General features: G+C 37.2%; 1 protein-coding gene across 7 annotated transcripts in view; it reads right to left on the reverse strand.

Annotated features, from left to right (window-relative positions):
* Positions 1-27,013, reverse strand: part of LOC102219065 (potassium voltage-gated channel subfamily KQT member 5-like) — a 107,600-nt gene that overhangs the window by 26,037 nt on the left and 54,550 nt on the right. For all 7 annotated transcript variants that reach the window (XM_023334394.1, XM_023334393.1, XM_023334392.1 and 4 more), the window contains exon 2: positions 1,860-1,950. In XM_023334394.1, the coding sequence (XP_023190162.1) occupies positions 1,860-1,950 (91 nt within the window). The remainder of the gene's footprint in view (positions 1-1,859; positions 1,951-27,013) is intronic.

Genomic DNA, 27,013 nt, shown 5'->3' on the forward strand with positions numbered 1-27,013 from the left:
GGAGGTGTTTTAGTTCAGCGGACATACATCTTGTCCGCTGAACAAGATGTATGTCTTGTGTAGTGTGTGTAGTGTAGCATAGAAGACTAAGTGTAGTCTTCTATGTCTTCTATGCTTGTCGGCAGATAACCTGGCAGTTGTCATATATGTTGGCTCCTTGCAAACAGAAGCATTTAGATATCACTGGTTTGCATGTCTGACAATTTCTTCTTGATGCCATGGATGCTGAATGTCCCCACTAAAGATATATTGCAAGATGTACTGCAAATTCTGTAGTGCAGATGTCCAATCAAGAGAACTTACAGGAGGAATGTTTGCAAGCAAAGAAGTCCTGCCAGAAAATGGTACCAATGAAGTGGAGGAAGGGTGACATTAACAACCTTCATCTAATCCTTTGGTTAGTTTTTTAAAAAGAGGTTGTGATATTTAGTCTCCCAAGAACACATTTGCGTTTCAAGCTTTGCTTGTTATTTTGTGGATTCATCACACATTCTGCCTCATTATCGCCTTATTGTTTGTCACCAGGTGCAGAGAGCTTTTTGTGTGATTATGACTAAGGTAGGTCCTCTGTTAATGCACACACACTGCTTCTGCTTCCATTAGATGTAACACTGATGCAATTAGTGGGGTGCACTTTGTGAAATGGTAGCGACAGCTGCAGGGGCAATTGTCTGCAGGAATTGCTGCAGTGTACAAAAGAGTGACCTTTCCTTTCTGCTAGAGGCTTTTCAAAGAAGAAAAAAAAACCACAAATGTAAAATCATTTTAGGAGACTTTTAAAAGCATTTTTGCGCCTGTGCCCACCGTTGGCTCAGTCTGTTCTTCTTAAATCTTTTTCTCATAACACCGAATGAGCTCCATTTGGTGTTATGGGTACTTAAAGAATCTACAATTGAGGGTTTGAAAGTTTGAGGCCAAAATAAATTAGGGACAGGTGAACAAATGTGGCATTGAGTTTCACCTTGATGACTTTGTCTAGACAGATGCTTGGAGAGATACTGTTAGCATTTATTTAGCCAGTCTAGACTCTGTTGACAGCCAAAAGATTGTCAAACAGAAAATGAAAATAGGGTTAATACAAAAAAATTGCACAGTTAATTAATAAGGCTTTTAAATTGTTTCTCACTTATTCGTCATGGAACTAAGTCATGGTCACTATTTTCTACAAAAAGGAAAACTGAGAAAGGTTATATAATATTAACAATGAAACTGAGAACAGCCAATTGCACTGATATTAACTGAAGCCACTGAAGTGGCTTATGGAGGGCATGGTAGCTCAGGACATGAAAAACAAATGTACTTATATTTTTACTGTGGGGAAGAGTTTGGTCTGCTCTGTGCACTCTGTGGTCAGCGTGTTACAGTCATACAGGCCTGTTGTAGAGCATTGGTTTTCAAACTTTTTGACAACTGCGAGAAGAAAAATGTAAAAAAAACCAAAACCAATGTGTAAATACTTTTTAAAGATTAAATGAAAATTAAAATTACCTTAAGAAATGTTCTCCTAAAAATTAGAAACTTTTTTTGAAGAATTAATATGATGCAAAATTTCCAGACAAAAAAGAACATAATTAATATAAGAACTTTAAGTTGACTTTTAAAAACTGAGCTTTATATGTTTGGCATACATTTCTGAGTCAAGTGTAAACATTGTCACATGAGTGGACTGGAATAGTTGTTGTGACATCCTTATTCCAGTCCACAGACTCTGCTAAAGGACTAGGGATTTGCATATTAGAGAAATGAGAAGAGCCCTCAGCATTGGCCATTATCCCGCTCCAGACATTTTAATGTTTAAACTCCTGTGTGATCAGCTCAGGAGAATGACGGAGATTTTTTCTGGTTCAAGGTTTTCTTACCAGAATTAGTAGGCAGTTGGAGGAGATGTCCTGATGAGCCGGGATGGTTGAGAACACAGAAAGGACCAGGCAGGTGAATACCAAGATGAACCTGAACAAAACACAAACAATTAGAGTTAAACAAAGTGACATCAATGAGATTAGAGACCTCAGAACTCCTATAGGATGCGACACTGAAATGTGATTGGTCTCTGCGTGTCCCTCTGAGACAAATTTCTGAAGTCGTTGCTGTGTTGAGAAAAAGCAGAACCCCAAGAGCCTACCAGTGAAATCACAGAACTTATTTCCTGTCTGCAGTGAACCATGAGCCAGACTACTTTCCAATTTCCCCGAGATATCAACCTAATCATGCTTGTTTGTGCAACATGACTGGAGAGAAGCAAACAGTGAAACTGTAGCTACTGAAAAGTAAGTAACTTCTGACCATTTCCATACTCAGAATGTTTTTCCTTTTTCTTGCAAGAGATATATTAACAAACATCACATCTATTCTGTTTTTTTAAACCTTTAAATCTTTATATGAACTCCTTGAGTTCTAATACTGATCTTTGGATCAACAATGAGCATGACCTTTTGTGATATTTAGTTAAAAAGTCAGTGCTGATTCCTAATTTGATTTTTACCATTTGTGTTTGTTTATTATAAACCTCTTGCTACAGGCTTTTTCCTTCATAAGCCAAGAAAATTATATCAGGGTGGCAAATCTTTGATAATAATATAAAAATGTATTACTCTCTTTGACAACAGCTCCATTAAAATGGGCCAGCACCAAACTGTGATTAAAGTTCAGTCAGCGTTTTGCTAAATCATCCTAAAATTGTGCTTTGATATTAGAGGGAATCACATATCTTTGCTGGAGCAGACTGTTCATTAACCTCTGAAACTGTTTCTTTTTTTTTAAACACCATCAGTTCTGCTGATAATACAGCCTGTCATTCAGCACATCTGTGCTCACACAGACACCAGGAAGTTGTTCACCACAATGTCTGACAAACACAGAGTATGTCCAGTTCAATGGTTCTTGGTTGAGGATGGTGAATGTACAGCAAGGGTCTGTGTCCAAAACCAAATGATACAATCAAAGCTGTGGCTATCAAACCTTATCCTCACTTACAAATACTCCAAATAGAGGTCTATATTTTTCACAGTTATGTATGTAGATCTCCTGTTGCTGCTCTATAACGGGTTTGCAGATCTCTTGGGGCTTCAAATTGAAATAAAAGCATGCAGCTCCAAAAGTTGGAAGTTTGCTCTGTTGACATTTCCAAAGATTTGAATAATGCGAATGTGACTGGTGGGAAACATTGGGTGACAGGCATTGTGGGGTTGTCAGCTGAAAGCAAGCTCCTTGTCACTGGCACACCTACGCCTCTCGCACTTACAAGGTTGTCAGACCGAAAATTACAGAGTGACAATCAACTCCCTCCATCCACAGCCAAACTCGTGCCTCCACTTTCAGTGCACATTTACTGTAGAAGTAGGGAAAGAACCATTGAAAAGCTCTTTGACAACATCATTAGGTACTCATTGAAGTTTGCTAATTAATCCCACGAATGAGCATGCTCAGACGGCTTTGGTCTGGTCCATTGCGATGCTCGGAGACGGCGTGATTAGTGTGGAGTATCTCACTCTGTCTTATAATAGAGTGACCATTCTTTAGTTTCCAACAAGCAATAGCTGGATTTATTGCTGCTCGCACACGCACAGTCACACAGACAGGTTCTGGCAAACACAACATGAACATCTGTCCCTACACCCACTCACCTACACCTCTCCTATCACATATTTACTCACAATAGGACAAAAGCATAAATCTCAAGTGCTACTCCCGTCTGCATATTTTAAGAGAATTCTCTGCAAAGTGAGTTGGAAAAACTTTTGAGCTTGTCCACACAATGCTATAGCTTTTTTTTTTTTTTTTTACTTGAACCATTTTAAATTTGATGGGCAGACATAGAGCAAGCACCTCTGTTGCTGTCTTTGTTTACACAGAAGGGCCTGTAGAGGCTAGACAACCGGCCTCATCATCATTACTTTGTCTTTGTTTCAATTCAAATTATAACATAATTTCTCTCTTCTAATCTTGTTTTGTTGAGTGGTGCAGGCCTAATCTTTTTATTCTTTAATTTATTTGGTTTGATTTTACCTTTTTTCTAGCAATGTATAAAACATGTTATAAAAAAAGACACAATCTGAGGATGACAGCCTCCTTAATATCTGCCTCTGTGAAGTTTCTGTATTATATATATATATATCTGACACCTTCAATTCACTTTTTGCTGCCAATATATTGAAAGATATTCACCTTTCAGTTGCTGCCCTAATCATTCAAGTGCTTCTTTGAAATAATACTATTTTAGAAATGTGGATTGTGGATGCTGTTGGGGACATCGGTGCTTGTTGCTGCAACATGTTTTTTTATCTAGCCGGAACCTTTGTAAGTAAATAAAACATATAATTAATTATGTTAAAACTTTTAATCTATGTATTTAATTGACTGAAATTAAATTATTAAAGTTATAAAATTCTGGCCCTAACGTGTGTGACTCAGAGAGAGCAAATAGCTAATTTCACTCAGCCTTTTATGGTGGCAACTGTTCGTTCTCACATCCCCACGGCTACCAAAAACACGACAAGAGAAAATATGATTTTGGACAATGATGTAAGTACACACAGCTCATGGTTCACTGCCTCGTCAGGAGCCATGCTGAACAAGCAGCTGGTGTATAAACAAAGAGCAGAGTGTCATTTTTACATGTGCATGCTTGTATTTTTGCTTTGTTCAGCTGTTGCATAATCTTACCCTGACTGGGATGATACAATTTGAAGAAATGTGCGACAAGGGAGTAAAAAAAGTCTCAAAAAAGACCAGGACCCTTTAAATCTGCCTCACCATTATGGTCAACAGCATAAAAGGAAGGATTTATCCTAACTAAAGTAACAGCAACAAAATCCATGCAACCTGCTTCATTTTCAGGTTAATTAGGTCAGAACACACTAATAGACCAATGACGCTAGAATGACTGGTTCCCTTTCATTACATGATCCCAGAAGGAGCTGCTCGGAAAAATGACATGCAGGTGTATCAATCTGAAGCTGTCCATGGTCCTGAAACCAAAAATAACTGTAGCCCATGTTTAGATAAGAAATCAATAACATTTTTCAAACCAACTGGTACAACATTTATTTTATTCTAAAGAAAATGTGAAAAAAATGCATAATAAAATAGCAATATTAACAAAACTATGCTTTGCATGGCAATCTTCTTCTGTTATGACTTTAAATTGCATGCTACAACTGGAAGGTCATCTATGACTACTGTCAGTTGTTGTAAAGTGTGTCATTTATATATAAATCTTCATGAATGCATGCTAACTATGATCCAAAGAAGCCCATGGAGTTAAATATAATCATGACCTTAAACTTTACAGCAAACAACAACAAAACATTATAGGAGATCTAAACAAATCTCAGATGTTCTCTCGAGATGATTGTGATCAGGAGCAGGAAGCAACAGCCATATGTTCAGTAAGTCATCATCTCAAATGGAGAGTTCTTTATTGTAGAACAGTGTTGGTCAACTCAATCTTCAACAGGCTTCAACAGAACATTCTGAGCATCACTGAGGGAAAGGAAGACCTGTCAGTGATGTGTCCTGAACTGTTGAATAGCTATTTCATCACTATTGTCTGCTCTTCAGATGCAGTCACTTGCTGTACCTGCAATGCTGACACAGAGCTGCAACTGTATATATCCCAGAGGAAGCTTTTGCAACACCGAAGATGACAGAAGACATTTCCATAATGCACCTGAGTGGGCTCTGAGAAAAAGCAGAGGATGCAAAGTGTGTTCAGTCAAGCAGCGGGAGTGAGTGGGTTGGATCAGGGGCTCACATTATATGTCTCATTCCCCATAAGACTGATGTTACGCTTCTCAGACGGTGGGGAGCATCAAGGGAGAGCGAGACGAACCGAGTGTGTTTGGAGGATTAGATGCGTTAAAATGAACTTGCAGAGTCAGCTCAAAGACAGATTTTTATGATATCTGACTCTTGATACAGTGAAGTGTTTAAGAAGAGCCTTGTGGGTCTGTTTGTTTGTTGTGTGAAGCTTTTGTTATGCAATGTGCTCAGGAAAAAAATGACAACGCATACGGGCTTTAAAAATAATGACTGCTGAGACACATCTGAACAGAAAACTCAGCATTAGAGTTTTCCTCCTGTGCCTACAATAGAAATAACAGTCACAATAAATATTTTGTACATGTTCTAGAGATACTCTGCTTTGTAATGCAGGGCTGCCATACTGCTTAGCGATTTTTCTTTTACCCATAATAAGAGGCCTGCCATATTCAGACCAGACTTGGTGTGTGCATGCACCTGGTGAACCTATGATAGAGTGGTGACCTATTCAGATTGTACTCTGGCTTTTGCCATAAACCCTAGGTCCTCCATCTACAAAGCACAACAGTACAAAGTACGGAGAATGAATACACATGCTACAAACCATAGATTAATTTTGCACAAACAATTTTTTTTGATGACCTTCACAATAGGTCAGCTAAATGCAACAACCTCAAAAATCATTCCGTACAACCATGGTGTTCAATCTGTTTCTCGTTCACCTTTTCATCAGTCTCTGCAAACCTGCCCTTCATCTATAATGAGTAATTGTGTGCATTTTTGTTAAAGATTGCTAGTTTTGTTTCTATAAATATATGTAATGATATGATGAGTAATCATGTAATATATTTTGTATTTAAAATGATAAGCTTATTCACATAAAACTATTAATATTCTACATAGATTTAATCATGCATCCAAGTCTGATTTCAGTGCACTAAAGAACTGATGAGAAGAATCATATGTTATTTTCATGAAAGATCTCCTCAGTTTCTATTAACTATTAAATATTTTACGTTAAATTCCTGAGAAAAAAAAAAAACACACTGGTGAATGTAGTCGAACTGACCAAGACAACGTCATTCAGGGTCCCCTTCCTAAACAAAAAAAAAGTAGTGTTTCTTTTTAAAGTACAATCAAGTAACTGTTACCTTGAGTTATTATGACAATGACAGACGCCTTGAAATTGACTTCTGTCTCTTAAATATCCTCCAACCCTTTCTGGCAGACACTATTGAGCTTCTCATCACAACAATGATGCTGTTTACAACATTACATCATTCTAAGGAGCGTTGAACTCAGAAGTAGTTCAAATGAAGAGCGCAGCAGAATAGCAGTTCCACCAGGTGTTTTCTAATTGCCGCTGCCACTAGTCTGATGGAGCCAAGTGGTGGAGGCTCGGGGGAGAGGTGCTCTGTGGGACGGGAGCTCAGATGGAGGCTGCAGCTCTGAACACTTGACTTTGAAAGGTAAACAGATAAAATTTAAATCCTGAAATATATAATCAAATCAATCCTGTTATAATGATAAACTTAAATTTGGTAACATGCATTCAGATTCAAGTTATAACACAATGCAGTGGAAAGAAATCTTAAGAGTGTTGAAAAGGTTTTTCATCTGGGAAAAAAAATGGCAGCTCTAGAGAAACCATGTGATGACGATGGGGAGCTGATTGCATCAAGTCGTTAACTTTGCAGACATGTGGTGACAGTAGAAAAAAAGACTCCGTTGGGTGTCGAAGTGGATAGAGATTTTAAAATGCTTGGGCAATTTTTGTAATATTTCTTTGGTTTCGAGTGCTTTTAGTGAGATTCCAAAGAAAGTCTTTGAGTGACAGCTCCATCTATAAGGACGGCTCCTGCAGTCAGGTGTCCACACAACACACTTAACTACCACGTTTTTCAGGATGGACTACAGGACAGATCTGCCTCAAAATTAGATTTCAAATGGTTAAAACTAAACCTGTAGCAGAGGTAATTACTTTAGTGACAGGTATTAAACACTCAAACCAAACTCATGTCAGAAGGTGAAAGCTTTACACATCTAATTGCTGTGCTGGTAGGGACCTGCACCTATAAAGCAAAAAATAGTCATTCTGTGTAAGCTAAAGATGTGCCACAGTATAAGCTAATCTTACATTTAAACTACAGTTTGCATGTTTATTAAGCAGAAGACTGCAGGCTAGCTACCTGAGCAGCCAGCCCAACCGATTAAGCAGTTAGTACCAACTTACAGTAGTTGTACTACATTATATAGAAAAAAGTATAGTATTCTGCAGAAAAAATCATTTCATAGTAAACTATTTGCCCTAATGTTTACTGCAAAAAATATATAAATCACATAGGTTAGGAAAATAAAGATTAAAAGGTAAGAGAGACCTATTTGTATCCAGAGAGCATACAGTCTGATGCTACTGTATTATTCAAGCATCTCATTTCAAGAGATTACTTTGAAACTCCATAATTACAGCTGCTGATTTGGGAGTATGTAGCCACCTTTCTTCTCTGAACACAACAGACAGAATGATTAGAGATGTGTTAGTTTAGCAGTGGCTGTGGTGCTTCCAGCTAACTGCTGACAGGTTTGCATGTGCATGTTTGGCATTCCTGTCTAGTTTAATAAGGGTAAAGCATGCTAATTAGGAGCCACTTCGTTTGATTTCAAAGTTGGAGGCTGCATGTCATGTGAGGAGGTGACTGCAGTTATCCATATCTAGATAGTTTTACATCATTTATCTGCAACAGGCCTGCTGCTGAATGGAGCTGAAAGGTTAGAATAGCTGTAAGCACATTATGTAAATAAAGGGTCTCAGAACATGATAATATCCCTACTTTGTTCTCAGATGCAAATCAGATGCAAATGCAACATTTTAATGAGCTATCCCATTGGCTTTATCTGGTTCAGTTTAAGGCCCAAAAGACACTGATCTCAGAGTGTTTTTTATGCATTGCATAAACGGCTACTTTATGGAAGTATGCCAAAATGTAAGGTCAATAAAATACTCAAATATGTAATTTTTCTTGCATATATGTAGCCATCTTCCTGATTTCTTTTTTGTAGCCACTGCATGATTAACTTTGTAAGATTGGCACTGGAAATGTGTTTTCCACCATTGTGACTATTTCAAAGTGTTAAATTGACTAAACGATTTTAAAGCATGGCATGTTTAATGTGTTGTTACAAATTTCATTTGAGTTTGGAATAAACATGGGCTGCAGCTGGAGTCAGAGCTTCAAGAGCTATGAACAGCTGTATCCAGGACATGGGCTACATCTTCTGCATTCCTTGTGTTAAACCACACTTAAATAATACATCAGAGGCATTTTACCAGGGCTAAAAGGTAAAAAAAAATAATTCTGTTAGTCAGTGTCCAAAGTCCTCTTTTAGATGACAGTTAATTTTCCATTTTATTTGTAAATTAAGGTCACAGAGTGTGGAGGAACAGTGGGAAGTTTTAAATTATTTAAATCAATGCTGAAGAAGACAAGCAAGGAAAATTTATATTTCATCTTATTTTTTCCTTCTGCATCTAGATTAGATTACTTTTGCTTAAATAATCTAAGACATTTGTGTTCAAAGTGTGGCCCCGGGGCCATTTGCGGCCCCAGGACACATTTTTTGCAGCTGCCCAGTGCAATTCCCGAATAGTACATATGTGATCCCTGGTCACAAGTAGTTGACGCAAGTGAAGCCTTTTTTTTAATTACTCTTTTTTGTGCCCAAAGGTTTTACTGATATACTGAAATCTTAAAATGTAAAGTGTGAGGAAATACACATAGCAAGTACATAGCTTGCGGCAATGTGTTAGCGCTTCTCTTTACACAACAACCCAAATCCCAAAAAAGAAACACCAAACAAGAGGAGCCTGTGTGAGGGCACACATGTAATCCCCTGAGCTGTGAAATGAAGCTCTATTACAAAAGCTAAATATGAAGGCGCTACCAGAAGATAAAACCAGTGAGACCACCCACAATGCTCAGCTATTTGAAATCAGCACATCCAACAGACCACAACAAAATTCAGTAAAACGATAAAATCCTGTAAAATGAAGAAAAGAAGAATTTACCCAAATAATCCCACACGAGTGCAAACTCATAAAGCAGCATGGTGGTAGTTTAATGTGTCTGTTCTCTCACATCGAGGAACCAGAGACGCTGAGCAAATTAAAAGTCCATCAGCAGAGCTTCAGGAGAAGTAGTAATGGAAAGTAAAGGGGAGGAACTTAACAATTTACACTTCATAAAGGCAGCGTCCCACTGTTTATGAAGCTCTGCATAGTGTCAATTACCATCCTGCATTTACTGTAACTACTGTATGTTGGCATGACTACAAATGAGGGATAAATAATGTTGCAGATTTAACTATATAATTCTTTATTACAAAGAAGATAAAATTATATTTTTGGAAATATTTTTGGCAAATATAAAATTATTTCAAATTTCCCATTTCATCTTGTCAGTCCACAGACTGTTTTCCCAGAAGTCTTGGGGGTTATCAAAATCTTAAAGAAATTTAAGATGGACTTTTACATTACAGTCTTTATATACATTGTGTTCTTTTTGGTAAGCAGAGGGTTTCATCTTGGGACACTCTAATAGTTGGAGGTTTTCTGTGCTTCAGATGTTCCTCTGGCTTCTTTTTTGACCTCTTCGATGAGTTGTTGATGCGCTATTGGAATAATTTTGTTAAGCCAACCACTTCCGGAAAGGTTCTCCACTGTTCCTTGAAGCTGTTTGAAATGCTGCCAGAAGTTTTATTTAACTGTTTTCTGCTTCAGTGAAAAGGCTTGGCCGTTAACAGAGAAATTTAATACAAAGAAAGTGGTTAATTTCTGTTGACTAATGATTTTATAAAGGAGGAATTACATTCTTATGTAAGACTAGGTTGGTTTCTAAATGTTTTAACCAGATAAATAAATAAATAAATTTAAAAAAAGTAATTTGGTATGATAAACAATAATCTGTAAGGGAGAAAACATCTTTCACAACCTCTAAAAATTGTCATCTTTAGTTTACCTGGTGATTTCACTGAGTTTGTTAAATAAAAAAATAACATAAAAACAGTTTCTAACAGAAACTCAGGTCTCATATTTGTAAAACTGTTAAGTGTTTGTTGGCATATCTAACGTTTTACCACGGCGTAAGAATAAACAACTGAACCATATTTTGTGAAATATCAAGACTTGTTATCTAGGAAGTATCTGTTGCACTTGATGAACTCCTGGTTTGCATATTGTTTATAGAAACAAAACATCTCAAATGTAAAGTTTACTGCTACAAAGACAGTGGAAGTCACTTTTTGGCATGAAGTCTTCATCTTTACTTTTCTTATTTCATTTTGGGCCTTATGTTCACTACTCTACATATAGTCCAGGAGTGAGATGCAAAATAGAAAAATAAGTCCACTGTGATAAGACCATTCTTACACACTGCTCAAGTATTCCTCTTGCAGTTTTTATTATTCCTTTTTTGGAGTAAATATGATCCAGAACAATCAATGACATGGGTGTATCAGAGTCACTTCCAACCCTATTGATACTATTTTACACCTGATAATGTCTACAAGGAATTTATCTTACAGTTTTTTCTTTTCCAGGACTTGACTCATTGATCAATGGTATTTGTCTAATGCATCAATACCTAGACCCTTAAGCTCTGACCTACTTCTACATCCAATCTCTTTCTGAGCAAACAAGAATTAATGATGCCAGGTCAGGGGATAATGAGGCGCCCAGACAGAGACTTATTGAGGCTGGAAGCAGCTGAAATTCAAAAGATGCATTAATATGACAGTGTACCATCAAACAGAGGAGTAAAGCATTGTCCTGGGCCAACCTCGCCAAGTTATGGAAAAACAAATACTTTTAGGTCTTGAATAGCCATCACCTGTCCAGATGGTGCTCTGGATAATCAGCGGAGCTACCACACCCACAGAGCAATGCCCTCAGTTCACAGTACACTGTCTTTGAACAGGGAATCAGCAAATTGAAGGTGGCTTCAATTCAGTATTGTTGCAGCTAAAATTATTTTAAAAGGATAAACAAAGTAAAGAAAAATGATGATTTTAACTGCCTCTGCATCAAACTTTAGTGATGTAAAGGAAACCATGTACCTCTCTCATCAAAAAGACATAGACTCAAACACTGCACACATTAGATTTAGGAGTTTAAAAACATCACTGGAGTCAGAAACTCTACTGCAAATTCGCTTATACTTAGGTCCATTCAAACAAACCCTTGTGACCTGAAAATGGTAAGCACCCCATCAATCAGCAGCGATGGGTGGACTGGTCGATGGGCTGACATCGAGCATCCATCCTTTTGCAGTCTAAATTTGGATGATAATGAGCATTGAGGCTGATAACTTAGAGAATGAAAATGGTCTGTGTTTGCAGTGGAAAAACTAATAAAATTAATCAAACACCAAAAAACAGGAAGACAGCTTTTCATTCAGTCTGCCTTTTTACGTTTAACGTCTGCATGTTTTTAGTGTATTAATTTTGTTACCAAATCGACACTAACTTAGGCTAAGTTTGTCTCACTGTGTAACATAGGAAACTTTTGTGTTTCCTATGTTTTAATCAATAAATAAAATAATTGACAAAATACATTTTGCTATAATTGATTTGTGTGATCTGTAACACACACAAACCAAATGGCTGTGCTATCTCTTCAACATGTCATCAATATCTGCAGAGGCCAGTGAATGAGCTAGTCATTTGATTCCGGTGTCTAGAAACAGCAGTAAATATTACCAGGTAGTGTCTCTGGAGAATTGTAGTCGAAGACCCAGCCATCAATCCTGAAAATAGATCATTCAGGGCTGCACAATATTAGACAAAATGTGAAATTAGAGCACAGCTTTTTAACATTCCAAGACTCTTATTGATTGATCTAATACCACATTTTCTGTTTCCTTCTTTTCCATGTTCAAGATGTACACAAAGGACTAAAAGATGTATTTTGATTTGCTAATATAGTATTTGTGTAAGCATGTAAATACAAATGATAAATGTGTCCAGTCGGATGGACCTTCGGTGCTCTTGATGCCCATACCTGCTCTAGAAATCAACCTATTGCACATTGATACTGTAGTGATGGATGGAATTCAATATATTGTGAGACTCTAAATGAAACCATGTTTCATAGAGAAAGATTGAAAGCAATCCTACAGTACAGAATAGAACACATTTAGAGTATTTAAAGATTCTGGTGGAAAATTGTGTTAAAGGCAAAGATTAGTCTAAATGGATCCCTGTGACCTTTGATCCTTCAAATGGTCCAGAATCAAGAAACGGGAGTCATTACAAAGCCCCGCAAAATACACAGACAGTGGGGTACTTTGGGATAGCTTTGTAAAACAAATATCACTTGCATATTTTCTGCACAAACAGGAAGGCTAAAATTAACACTGCATAAAGCAACACCAAATTCTGTTGGCTTAAAGGCATCCAAGATTGACCGCCAGACAGTGGGAACCCCATCATCAATCTCATCTGTTATTTATTACATTTCTGATCTTATACAAACTTTTTTTGACTTTGCATTTTAGCAAGTAAATTCAGATACATAAAGAATAAAACATAACTTAAAAGCACCTTAAGGTCTGAGAATGGATAATGATCCATCCAGAAGGCCTTTACACACCAGCTTTTTTCCCAGAGGAGCAGCAGGCTTGCAGCAAGGCCTTACATGCAGAAGAAAACCAGAGGAAACATGAAGCTCAAAGGTGGGAGAGGATGAGAGTCAAGATGGTTATCAACAAGGCTGGAGATGGATCCCTGTGGTTTAAGTACGTAGATAACTTTCAGGCACAGTGGGGAGACAGAAAGACTACAGTAAAAAACTTAGTACCAATATTAAGTTGATACATTAAGTAATTCCAATCTTGTAGATGCAATACTTTTATCATCTGAAGATTAAAAAACAACTGTGTAAAACTATATGGCATGGAAACTAAACACATGTTATTTTCAGTATATTCTGATTAGAGCTTTGTTTTATTACTAGTAACATTACTATTGGTGTAATAAAGGTAACAACTTCTGGAGGACTTGATAAATTATAAATTAATTTCTTTAATCACCGATGTTTCAGAAGCTGATATTTCTTCTTTGATGTGTCGGTCATTGCCAGAGTGACTTTCCCTTTCACTGAGCGTTAGTGAGCATTTTGATATTCTAGTGAATCGTATTCATCAATCTTTCTTGAAAATAAAAAAAAAAGCAGCGATAACACTAGCTGTCGAATCTGCAGATCACCTGAAACAGCATGGCAAAGAACTGGAACATAAATCAAACAAATGATGGTGGACATAATAAGCAGCTTTTTGAGTGTCTGTGGAGCTCCACAAGCAGCTGCTGACAGAAGATGATATAAAACCACAGCTCCACTGTCCACTGACAGACTGATGAAGTGATTTTTACAGCATATTTAAAGCATATTAAAGCACTGCACTCTTAAAGCATATTTGAAGACAGTGCAGTGCAAAGCAGAGAAATGGCAAAAGATTTCAGATGACCTGAAGCTTTTAGTACACAAGAAAGAACATAAAACAGGAAAAAAAAAATTTCTTGCATCACAGTAGCATAGCAAAATTGAATTAAAGAGGGCCTATCATGCCCCCTTGAACAAGTTAGGATAGATCTGTGCTATACTAACATGTTCATTTAATTTTTTTGCAGGAAATAATTGTAAGATAATGAGAGTTTATCTGCTCAGTTTTGCCTATTTTTAAGCTAGTTTCAGAATGAGTTGCTGTAAGGCTATGTCTTAATGTGATGGGTGTTGACTGTGTTTGCTAGGTGAGGTGCAATGCCCACCAAATTTGACTTAATCAGGGCGTTTTTGCAGCAGCTTGATTTCCACTTAATAAAAGATTTACTTATTGCCAAACACCTGAACTATTCCTACAAGTCGTAAAGAAAGATGTATGGAAGTATAAAAACATGCAAAAAGAGAATTTTGCACAATAGATCGCTGTTAAAAAGCTGGTTGAAAAAGATGAGGAAGCATTCTGTATCCCATATCACCACAAATATTTATCTCTATGAATACATTCAGCTGCATTCAATGATGATATAGCACAACTGCTCAGCATAATTCACAATGAGGGAGTTTCATATACACTCCAGCTCTTTATTTCAGTACAATGCATTGTAAGCTGCATGCCCAGGTCCTTTTCATAACATTTTCTGTAGAAGAGAAAGTACACTGCACAATGGCTTTCCAAAGCATACCTAGAGCTATAATAGCAGGCGGTGCATTCACATTATTAAGACCCGGCATGATGAGAAGGGACAAAATGTGTTTAGCCAAATAAAAGCAATTGTGACAAAGAAATATGAACAGGAAAACTAAACAGAGAGGTAGGGTGTATTCTCTGTGGCCGATACTGTGTCATCATCAAAAACTTTTGACTTCTTCACAGCTATTGTTAAAAAAAGTACTTCACCTATTCCCACAAATTCAAACAACTTTCACAATAGGGTTTTCAGCACTTTTCTCACTGTTAACAGAAGATATTAAACAAAAGAAAAAAAAACAAAACAAAATGCACCTGACTGCATGCTGCAGCTAAAGGAAAACCCATTTTCTATGGACCCGTGTGGAAAGCAGTGAACTTCCTGCTCTGTCGCAGTGTGGCGAACAGCACATTCTTTACTGGGCCCTCTGCATCTCTGTTAAAGGGATTTGTTATGCCGGTTTTACAGTGTGGGCACACTTCCGAACGATGCGTGCGACTGAGGGAGCCGCTTGGTTTTTGTGGAGACAGTAATTGAGGTGCCAGATAATCATGCTCCCTGTTCTCTGGAAAAACTGTTGACTTTTCTGTTCAAGGTAATGTGAACTTCAAGCTACCACAAAGTGACATCAGAATTCAAGACGCACTCAAAGGGCTCCTCCAGTATTTCAGATGGGCAGAAAAAGCTGCTTGATGGGACGTTTTATGGCGAAAGATTGTTTTTTAATAAGCATTCTTTCAAAAGTGACGGGCGCTCAGAGGGTCAGGAAGATAAAACCCATAAATACAGGAACGGGCTGGCTGTTTTTGTTACAGTAACGATAACAACCTTGCAGTAAATTACAACTGAGACAGCCAGAGAAAGCCAAATGGAAAGACAAAATAAATCTGAGATGCTAAATCTATTCACTTCAGAATGCACAAGTTGGAAATTATGAGACGGTTTCTGGTTAAAGGGTGTGGGGAGGTTGAGGTCGGAGATGGAGGTATTTTCCATCCATTAGTGGTGCGGAATGAGATACACCCATAATTCACTTTCCACATCTTCGCAGAATTAACTAATCGCATCATAATCGAGTGAGCTCTGGCTGCATGTTTTATGTCAAAGAGAAGTTGTCAACATGACCCCTCTCCATAGCACACTTCCGCACGCAAAAGTTCTCTTCGATGACACAAATCAGCAGAATCCAGTGTAACAAGCAGGTTATAATACGTGCTTTAATGTCAGCTGAAGTATTTTTCAAAGCCAGAATGATTTAGGATAAATTATGCATTATTGTGCTGTTGAAGTTTTGGCAGGTGTATAATATCCAATATAAATTTATAAGAAGAAACATGGAGAAAACTGACATATCAGGAAAAATATCCACTATATTTAGACATTTTTTCACATTTTGCAAAAATTCTTGCGTAATTTACTGGTATTTTTTGTGACAAATAGAGTTGTGCCTAATTGTGAAATAAGGGAAAACAACACACGTTTTAAATTTATATACAAATAACATTTAGAAAACTGTGGTGCATTCCAGGGGAACTGGATTACCCTAAATAAAATCCAGTTCAAGCAATTATCTTCAAAAATCTTCTTCTGAATTCAGTTGTGTGTAATATAAGCTCCATCTAAATCCATTTTTTCTGTGAAGACCTTTGATCATTAGTGAACTGACAGCATCATGAAGACTGTTGAACACAGCAGACAAGTCAGGGATAAAGCTTTGGAGAAGTTTAAAGTAGTAAAAATCTCAGTGTCTTTGACCATCTCAACTTTAAATCATCTTATACCTAACCAAGCTAAACAATTGCTTTATGGTTTCTACAAACCAGGAAAACATCCACTGAGAAATGTTTATCTAATCATGCAGAGTAAAAAGTAGAGTTAAAAGGATGAGGAAAGGGTGTATGTCCACCCTTTTCTCAGTACCAGCGTGAAGGTGTGTGTGTGTGGTTGTGTTTTTTGGGGAATCATTCAATGAACAAGGTAGCTTAGCTGAAAGCATGCTAATATCTTATATGAAAACAACATTCTCTTGAATAGAAAAGCCTGCAGTTTTTTTTGTCCTGCTGACAATGATATGCTCCGTCCCAATGTATCATTGTCCTCGACGCCCATTAAGCCAATTTGACTGCTCTTGGTTACCATGCCAAACAGCCCACTGAGAGCACATTTATCAATGTCGACTAATACACTAATATTTGCACAGGGACAATTTGAATAATGGGCTTTTTTTTATCTTGACATGCTGAACAGTGATGCAGCTGGACAGCTCACAAACTGAATACAAACAGTCATCCTAACTTTCACAAGGCAAAGCACATAGAAAAATGCAACAACTATTGGAGCAATTAGGAATCCTTCCCTCAAGCAATCCTCTAAACAAAGGGCTTTGTGAGAAGCATGCAATAGTGACATGTACGTTATATTTTGACCTATACAATCACCTGTCATGGTTTATGAGATAAATAACCCTGAGTGGTTTCATTCACTCTTATCCCTCTTGGTTCTTTTTTTTTTTTCGTCAGATAATTTCAACTCCCAAAGGACTCTTATTGTTACTAATTACTTCCATTAACTGGCTAGTCTTCATTGAGGCCCTACAACAGCAGGTACTTATCAGCACACAAGTCTGCATGCAAAGAGTAATTTGGGTTAATATGCTGATGTGATTGCAGCCCACTTATCTACACAATGTGGAGTGTCTGGAAAGCAACAAAACAGCCTTGATTCTTAATTTTTGCAACTACAAGGTACAAGCAGAATGCTAAAATAAGACCAATGATCACCTTGTTTCTCAAATCCATGCTCTCTTCCTTTCAGAACAATTACATACATTAGCTTTGTCATAACTGCATATTATCGATGAACTGTGGTTCAGTTAGGAGCAGGCATCACATAATCTGTGATCCTTTGAATCAGACCTCTGAACCTGGAGAAAGAGATATTGCTTCTGGAAGTCATTCCCCTACAATCTTATTATTAAATCATTAATAATATGATTTAATCATTCAATCATTAATCATTAAATCATATGCTACTGGGCTGGTAGCCCAGTAGCCATATGCTGTTGTAAGCAAGAGAACGGGACTTTGTGAGACCAAATGAAGGACAAATTTAGGAATTCTACTTCAACTGGGAAGTGGAGAAAATGCCAAATATAAACAAAACAAAACAAAAAAACATGTTCTGGGAATCCACAAATACATGTGGATTGTAGTTGTGTGTTGAACTGGATTGGGGATATTTGTACTTCTAATTTAGTATTGTATTGTTATCTAAATAGTACAAAAGGAGCTCCAGAAGCAGACGCATCCATGGAAATTGTTTATGGTTGTTTGATACACAGAAGAAAGTCTTTATCTTAACTCCACCCTTAGTTTTCAATTTATTTTGTTATTGCATAACACTATTGCAAATTTGTATGTAATTTTAATGTGAAAACATTAAACACTGCCACACACACCGTGCATATGCAGCTACAACTCAAATACCACACAAATAAGTCAGTAATGACATGACTTAATCTCACACTACTCCATATATCATCTCAGCACACTGGCTGCTTCATAATGAAAACAAATAGGTGGTTCTATTCAGAATATATTCAGAATGGAAGCTGATCAAAAGAGATGGATACTTGAAATTCGTGGCTTGAAGTTTATGTATTCACATTCAGACCTACAGTATATAGAACATTGTTTTCTAGTCATGTATAATACATGGAAAGAAAGGAAACACTGACAGCAGCTTTATTCCCGATCACTTCTAGTTAAGCCCAATGTAGCAGATTGTCCATCACCTTCCTCTTAACCCAGGATTGAGTCACTGGGGCAGTAGCCTAAGCAGAAAGATCCAGACCTCCCTCTCCCAGCCACTTGGTTCAGCTCCTCCGGGAGAATCTCAAGGCGTTCCCAAGCAAGCTGAGAAACATAATCTCTCCAACATGTCCTGGGTCTTCCTCTGGTTTCTCTTTCAAGTGGTATGTGCCAGAAACACCTCACCAGAGAGATGTCCAGGAGGCATACTGATAAGATGGTTGAGTTTCCTCAGCTGGCTCCTCTCTACTCTGAGCTCCTCCTCCAAGCTTCTCACCCTATGTATATGGGGGATAACTGATCAAAGTTAATTTAAGAATAAAATAATCCTGGATAAGCCTAAATAATGTAATCAAATCACTGAGAAAAGAGAAAAATAAACGCTACAGTAATAGTTACTGTATATCCAGACAGATATTTCTACCTATGAAGAAATATTAAAATATAGTGTTTGGTTACGAAGGAACTCTTCCAAATATGTTAGTACCACGATGTGGACACACACAAACTCTGCAATAGATTTATTTTAACCCTCTATGGCATGACTTTTTATTTTTGTGGGGAAGAAATATTTTCCTGCATTCTTTGGGAGCTTGGTGGTCCCTAATTACATGTCAATCATAAAATCGGACTCTGACACCTCCTGGAACCAGATTTGGGTTTGTTGCCTCAGGGTAACATTGGTCTAGAACACCAAGATTGTCTACACTGATTATGAGAAATGAAATACAAATCAAACAAAAACTATATTCATAAAAGAACTATTTTTTGGACAAAAATATGTCAAAAATCATGCCCCCCAAAAAATAAAATAAAGGAGCAATGTGAGGTACAGCTATGTGGTTTGTTGCCTGAGGGCAACGCCATGCCATAGAGGGTTAATCGACCGGAATGAACAATTTGCAATGAGTGATGAAAAATTACCAGCAAACAGTGAATCAGAAAGTGAATGTTTGCATGCTTAAGATGTTTTTTCTACCTTTACAAATGAAAGGTCAGTGAAGCGCTAACAGGCATAGAGAGCAAATAAGAAGAAAAACTAGTCTTTTTCACCTTGTGGTGTGGCAGCATGAAGCAAAACTTCTTCTGTAAACAGCTGCGTTAGAACGGGTCTGCTGTCAAATTCATGAGTGGATACACCACAGTCGTCATCTAGAGTTGTCAAATTTCTCAATTTTATCTACTGAGCTAACAAGTTCCCCCATATACAACTTGAGACAGACCAAGTTGTGGCCTGGCTCATTATAATTATGCACTGTGGCAGTTTGGATTTGGATGGCTGATCGCTCCTCACCTATTGGGACTGTTGACACAGGAGAAACAACACAGCTCATGGCTTGCAAGCATAAACGTATTCACTGCGGATTTCAACATCAAGCTTCACACTGTTCTTTTATGCTGCTTTGATTGTCAAGAGCCATAATAGCCGTCTTTCTTCATGAAGCACTGTTTCCATGGAAACAGTCTTGCTTTGACCCTTTTCTGAAGAGAAACTTTTCAGCAGGACTAAGAATCATTTATGCTCTAAGTTGGATTATGAAAGGAATTCTGAACATGCACACATACAGAGGTACACATCCCTGATACATCAGAATCTAGCCAACAGCCAATTACTTGAATTTGGTGTTTTTAAAATTGCACTTTAGAATTTGCGATGTCCTGAAACATTACTTTAAAAAATGCGAATGACTCATCATGCAGAGGCCTACTGGAACAAGTTAAACATATAAACAAAAAGAGAGCGAGAGCTGAGGCAGAACAGTGGGAGTGGCAGATAAGTTAGCAAGACTTGGTAAATGGGACAGCAGCATCATTTCTGGAGAGGGTTTGTTCCCAAAGTTTTGATCTCTTGGAAACATGTTAAAACTTGTAGGCAAGACAAAATAAGTAAGAGATCCAGTAGAGATTTTAGAGATGGGGACAGATTTCCAAATGATTTTAAACCAAAGTGATAAGTGATCTTTTATTATTATTATTAATTATTATTATTAATTATTATTATTATTATTATTATTATTATTATTATTATTATTATTATCTGATGCATTTAAGAGTACCCAGTTTCATTTAAAAACTTGAAAGGCACCTATAGGGCTTTTTCCAGCCCAGTTTTGTTTCTACTTTCAGCGTATTAAAAAAATGAAAAATAAAAATGTAAAGAACTGAAAAAAAGCCATGCAAGTTATGAGACAGAGTAAATAATACTGAATACAACAGAAAATTAAGCATTTACAAGATAATTCCCATTTAATGCACCAAGCATACATCTCTAACACAAGATGTTAATAGGACATTTGAAAGACATTACTGTTTTTATATCAATTGTCCATGATAGCGCAGAAGTTATACCAGATGTTTTGAAATGCTAAAGGTGCTAAAATGTCTCAAGATTCAAGTCTGTTTCCAAACAGATTTCCATTGTGCAAGATGATAATTTTATAGCTCTTCTGGATAGTGACACATGCTTTCTAGTAAGAGGTTTTGCAAGAGCATTTTAATGGATGAATAAAAAAATGTGTCAAAGCCATTATAGAAAATCTCTCACAGAAAAATGTGACATCATATTTCTTCCTGATATAAGTAATTATTGACCACTCTTGGCTTGAAGGCTAGAAACATATTCAATGCTCCACTTATTTATATCAGCAGGTACAGTATAGCTTATATAGATTGAACATTTTGTCACAGGTTTATTATTTTGCACCTCCATAATGATAATATGTAATTTCTGACTATTTCAGTAGAACATCCTCCTCTAAATAATTTTTAAAAATGCAACAAAATAACTGTGCACAAAATACTTTCCAACCAGTGACACATTGACACTCACTCTGGATCTTGAACTTAGCAATGCTCCACATGGAGTCTTCCATCAAGATCACTCTGAGGTACAATCTCATCTGCAATAAGAGTCTTTAACATCAGAAGCTGAGAGGCTGTCAGAGAATTCAAAGCAATCACAGAGAAACTCAAAGACAAGAGGAGCTCATCCTGCATCTATATCCTCCTAAAAAGATGCTGCAAAGAGGAAATGAGTTGTTGTGAAAATCTGCCTCCAGTCAAGAGAGTGCAGAAAGACATCTGTTCCTGATTACACCTAGCAGAGACAGCAGGAGGTTCCTTGTTCTGTGTCTGCAGCAGTCCATCTCTACTGTATCTGCTGTTTCAGTGAATTCTTCCTGTCTCCTAACTGTCTCCTTCTTCTCTCTCTTGCTTTCTGTGGCTTATTTTCAGGATGTCAGTCGTTCATGCAGAAGAACCTAATAGACAGCAGCTCAGTCTCCATTTAATGATGCGCAGTGTATCACCTCATTTTGTCAAACTACTTTCTGGTTCCTTCAGGGTTACGTTTTGAGTAAGAAAAGCAAGAAATAGAAACAGATGAGAAACAATTCAGTAAGTATATATTAAAATCCAAATTTATATATTTTTTAAATCCACAGTGGTTTGAAATATGCCACTTTTTCTACTAATTCAGTGCCTAGAATTGAATGACTAAGAACTAAAAGAACCCTTTACAGTTACAAAAACCATAAACCATAAATGTACTTTGAAGCATTTTTATGAGTAATTTTGTAATAATTTAATCTTACAAAATTATTGTAAGATTGCAATAATCTTACAATAATTTTTAACCTCTACTAAAGAGGTTTTTTCTCTACTAAAGAACCTGCTATAAATTAATTTCTCTGCTGTATTTTTGGGGGGTTGAGAGGCTGGGGTAACTGGCTAGATGCTTTAGTATCAACCTCATTTACATTTTTCCTATGTCAGTATCGAGTGAAATTACTACTATGATAGCAGCTTTAGTACAAACATAAACATATCCTGTAAACACTATTAGGGAACAACATTTTAAAATTTTGGTGTCGACTGTCAGTTAAGACCTGGTCTTAGCATTAGCATAATACCAGTCGGATACATAGCTCTGGTTATGTTTTATTAATAACTTCTACAAATCTACAAATGGAGAAATTATCGAACACTGGTTAACCTTCTCATGAGAGGCTGGCTACCAAAATACTTTAAAACAAATATACATATGCACCTTGGGAAGCAAGACTTTCAATTATTCATCCTGTGGACGCTATAACACCCAGGAACCAGTGTGTTTTTAGGCATAGCATAAAAGTTATTTTACAGAAGCGCTTAAGTGCTGCAGAGACAAGAAGAGTGTTTTTATAAGATAGGAAATATAAATGTTTTATGGGTTTCTATCATAATGACTACAGAAGACAGAAGGCTAATTTCAAACTGTGCACAGATAAGTTGGCATCTATGTGTTTGCAGCTAAAAGGCCTAGAAATAAGGATTAGTTATGACAGCAGGCCGTGCTGATTAGTTTAAAGTCCTTTCTGTTGTGAGATAAATCCGACAACTTTTCCTCAAGTTTAGGGTTCATGTTGCGCTTTTGTTAAAAAACAACAACACATTTCCCAGATTAAAAAATACAGATTTTCAATTAAAACTCGAAAGCAAACAGATGGTAGGGGTGGGTGATATGGACTTATAGTTGTATTACAATATTTTGTGGTACTATTAATAAAAGTGACGACAAAAACTATTTTTTACTTATTTTTAGGTAACTGCATGGCTGTCACTGTATGAGACAGCCCCATAAACACATACACCTTGTAATATAATGTAATACATTTGTAATACACTTCTTCAAAGAAATGTGGTTTGTATCACTAAACTGGACACAGTAAGTGCTTTGAATTATATTTTATAATTTATTAGTATTTATTAATGCTTTTATTTAACAAACAGTGGTGAAAATAGTAAACAATCACAAACCTTTTGAGGGGGGGGGGGGGGGGGTTAAATGCCATTAATTACATGTGACAATGATAAATCATAACTCTTGTCATGATGAGAAATTTATCACAGTAAATAACAGATGGTGAAACCAGTAGGACCCTGACGGTCTGCTCGGACCACCAGAAAAGATCTTCCGCCATTTACTCTTACACCACATATGTATTTTCCAGACATTGTGGCCTCAGACTAACAAGCTAAAACCAAACAAGTGTCTTTAAGGCACAACACAGCTCCCCAAGTACCTCCTTTTTTTCAGTGATGTACTATTTCCAACTTCTACCCAGTGCAGACAATGTGAACTGTTAAAAAGCCCAAAAGGCATGACGTTAAGTGGAAGTGGGTACAGAGGTCCCGTGCCTCCAATGGCGCACTTCCAGACAGCATGAACTCACCAGAGCAGCATGGTACGCTCATGAGACACAGGCCATAGTGGCTTTGGAAAACCTATTGCCTGACATTTTCCATTCATAAAATTCCTGGAATTGAGATGAAGGGAGGAAATAAATCAGACTGTTGCCTTTTTCTAAATGTTACTGTGATTGGCAGAGTAAGGGTTTAGCCATATGTTTCTTCCTGCTACCATTCTCCACAGCCTTCCTTTGTTTTCCTCTGAACATTAAATAGGCATAGAGATGGGATTTGCTGAGCTTGCTTTCATGAAGTGGTTAGAAACGAAAGTCTTTTATGACATGGAAAGATCTTTATTAGTCTGTTTAAACAAGAATCCGCTATTGATGGAAAATTCTACATCATTCACACTCTTCAGATAGAATATATATATATAGAAAGAGAAAGAAGGAGAGAAAGAGAGACCTCTTCTTTAATCTCTTCCTAACATATCTCTTCCCAAATTGACCTCAGTCTTGTTTCAGCAGAGGTAATTTATGATACATGTACTCAAACCTGAATTCGTTTTTAAATATATTTACCAAACAAAATTGCTTAGCTGGATTGAATAAGTTACTGTGTTTCCCTTTATACTAATCTGCTGTCTTTGGAAGGGGTTTTTAGTCTGTGAGGGTCTTTTCATCAACAGAGCACCCCTGCTGTGCCAATAACCATGTCCTTGGAAGATAAAGGGATCAACTTGGAGGTAAAAATAAAAAAATAAAAACATTTCATCATTGAAATAGAGGCAATCCTTTCCTCTGATCCACAGCAAAACAGATCAGCCTCACTATTGTTGAAAAGATGATGAACTTCTTTTGCAGTGCTCACGTTACATAAAAGCAAAGTCTGACATCCTTGGTAAGAGCTTAAAGAAAGAGCAGGAGGATAGGTCAACACAAGTAAAAAAACATCCATGGATCTGAATTTTGGTCCATCCATATTTTAATACTGTTGAATAGGAGTTTGTCTGCTGTGAGTGCAATGACAAACTCATCCTCGTTACAGACGTATTACCTCAAGACAGAGCCATTTAATTACCTTGTTCATTAAGTAATTTATCCCTTTCATCACCAGATTTACCTCTGAATGCCCCCTTCTTTTCCCTAAACCCATTCATTTCTACTCATTAGTGACTCTGCACCCCACTTGAGAAGAGTAGAATAACATGTTAATAAAAAAAGGAAAAAGCCCTGCTCCTTAGAGGATACTGCAGCAAACTTATCAATGTGCTTTATAGTATACAGTGCTGTGCAAAATTACTCCTCCCTCTTTAATGAACTTATTGTTACATTAGTCAGAGAAGGAGCCAAGAGGATCCTGCTAACTCAGGAGAGTCTGTAGAGAGTCACAGCCCAGAGGGAAGAATCTTTTGACTTAGGAAATGGTGGCCAAACAACAAAGTAAGTAGAGTAACTGCTCCCCCATTTTCTGACCCAAATCATCTGATCACCTTTTGCCATTCCCTGATAAGTATACTGATAGTTTCTTATCAGTATCAAGACATTGATGTTGAGACATAAAATGAGTGGGGTTCATATTTTTGGGTTGGCGAATTTCATGACGGAGGAGGAGAATCCTAAAATTGTATGTGGGTTTCCATGCACACACCATAAATCTGGCCACTGTGAAAGAGTGAAGTGAAAGCTAATGCTGAAAGACAGCAATAAGACGTCTGATTTATAATTTGCCTCAGGCTAGGTAGGGGACGCAGCGACCGCATGGAAGTTGGTGAGACCAAAATTCTAGAAAAACGGTCAAAATTATTCTCTGCATATAAAACAGGGCATGTGACAGAAAACTAGCAGCTGACATCAACCTGAACAATTCAGCCAAAAATTGCTGGTGGCAGCATTGTGATATGGGCACAAAGCTACTTTATGCTGGATAGAGAAATGGCCCAGTCAAAACAATTAGCTGATTTAGCTGCAAGTCTTCTTAAGACGAAAACTAAATCAAACCTAAAGACTTGAATTAAAACTTATTCCCATCTAACATGTGGACATGACTGAAGTCTGTGATCCAGAAATGTGCAAGAATTCAAATTCTTGCACATTTAGGGATTTAACATTCAGAAACAGAAGTAATATTCTAAAATTGAATGCCATCCACTCCATCTGCAACAAAAATAGTGTCAGATTCATTGTGGCAACATGTATTTGAGGGATAAGGGGACGTGACATTTTTGAATCAGGCTGTTCTTTTATACTTGGTTTCTGTTATGTGACATTCCATCCATCATGCCACATCTAATTGGGATTAGAATATTTCCCTCCAAAATATATGAGCCTGCCAAGTCCGGTGGCCGGTAATCCTCCTGTCTCTGGGAATAAAGCCCAATGTAAGCACCCTCCTGCTATCTAACCCAGTGCAAATCCTATCATGGAGCAGTGGGCTGATGTTTGGACTGCCCAATTAACACTCCTCACTGATCTCCAATAATTAAACACAAGCAGCAGCAGATGACCCCAGCTGCACACAACAAGGCAACAGTATGGCTGAAAAACACACATGAACACACTTTTATGATGATTGTGTTGCAACAAGCATCAATCAGGCACTTTGTGAAGCTTTTTCAGATTTTTAGCTTAAAGGTAATGTTTAAATAAAATTGACTTTACTTCCAATCAGCAGTAATTTAGGACTTAAGGTGCATCTTCTCTTTCAAAACCTTCATTTCAGTTTTAGGAGCATAAATGCCAACACTTAATGCTTACATCAGAATTTTACTTATTTACTCATGCTCATCTGAAAATGTAAAGCTTGGAAACATCTCACAGTGTTTTTGTATTGTTTGGATTTTTTTTACTTTTATTGTGAGATTTTAATGGAAAATGTTATCTTTATTTGAAAGTGTCTCCCCAACCACGAGTCTTGATGTGACAGTAAAGTTTGTGAGAGCATTACACATTTTGGGTTATAAAGCAACTTCATGAGAGATTTTGACATGTAAATCATACTTGTCACTGTCTTCAAATTAATGCCAATTGCAA

Source organism: Xiphophorus maculatus, chromosome 5, assembly GCF_002775205.1.
Source record: "Xiphophorus maculatus strain JP 163 A chromosome 5, X_maculatus-5.0-male, whole genome shotgun sequence".
Classification (NCBI taxonomy): Eukaryota; Metazoa; Chordata; class Actinopteri; order Cyprinodontiformes; family Poeciliidae; genus Xiphophorus; species Xiphophorus maculatus.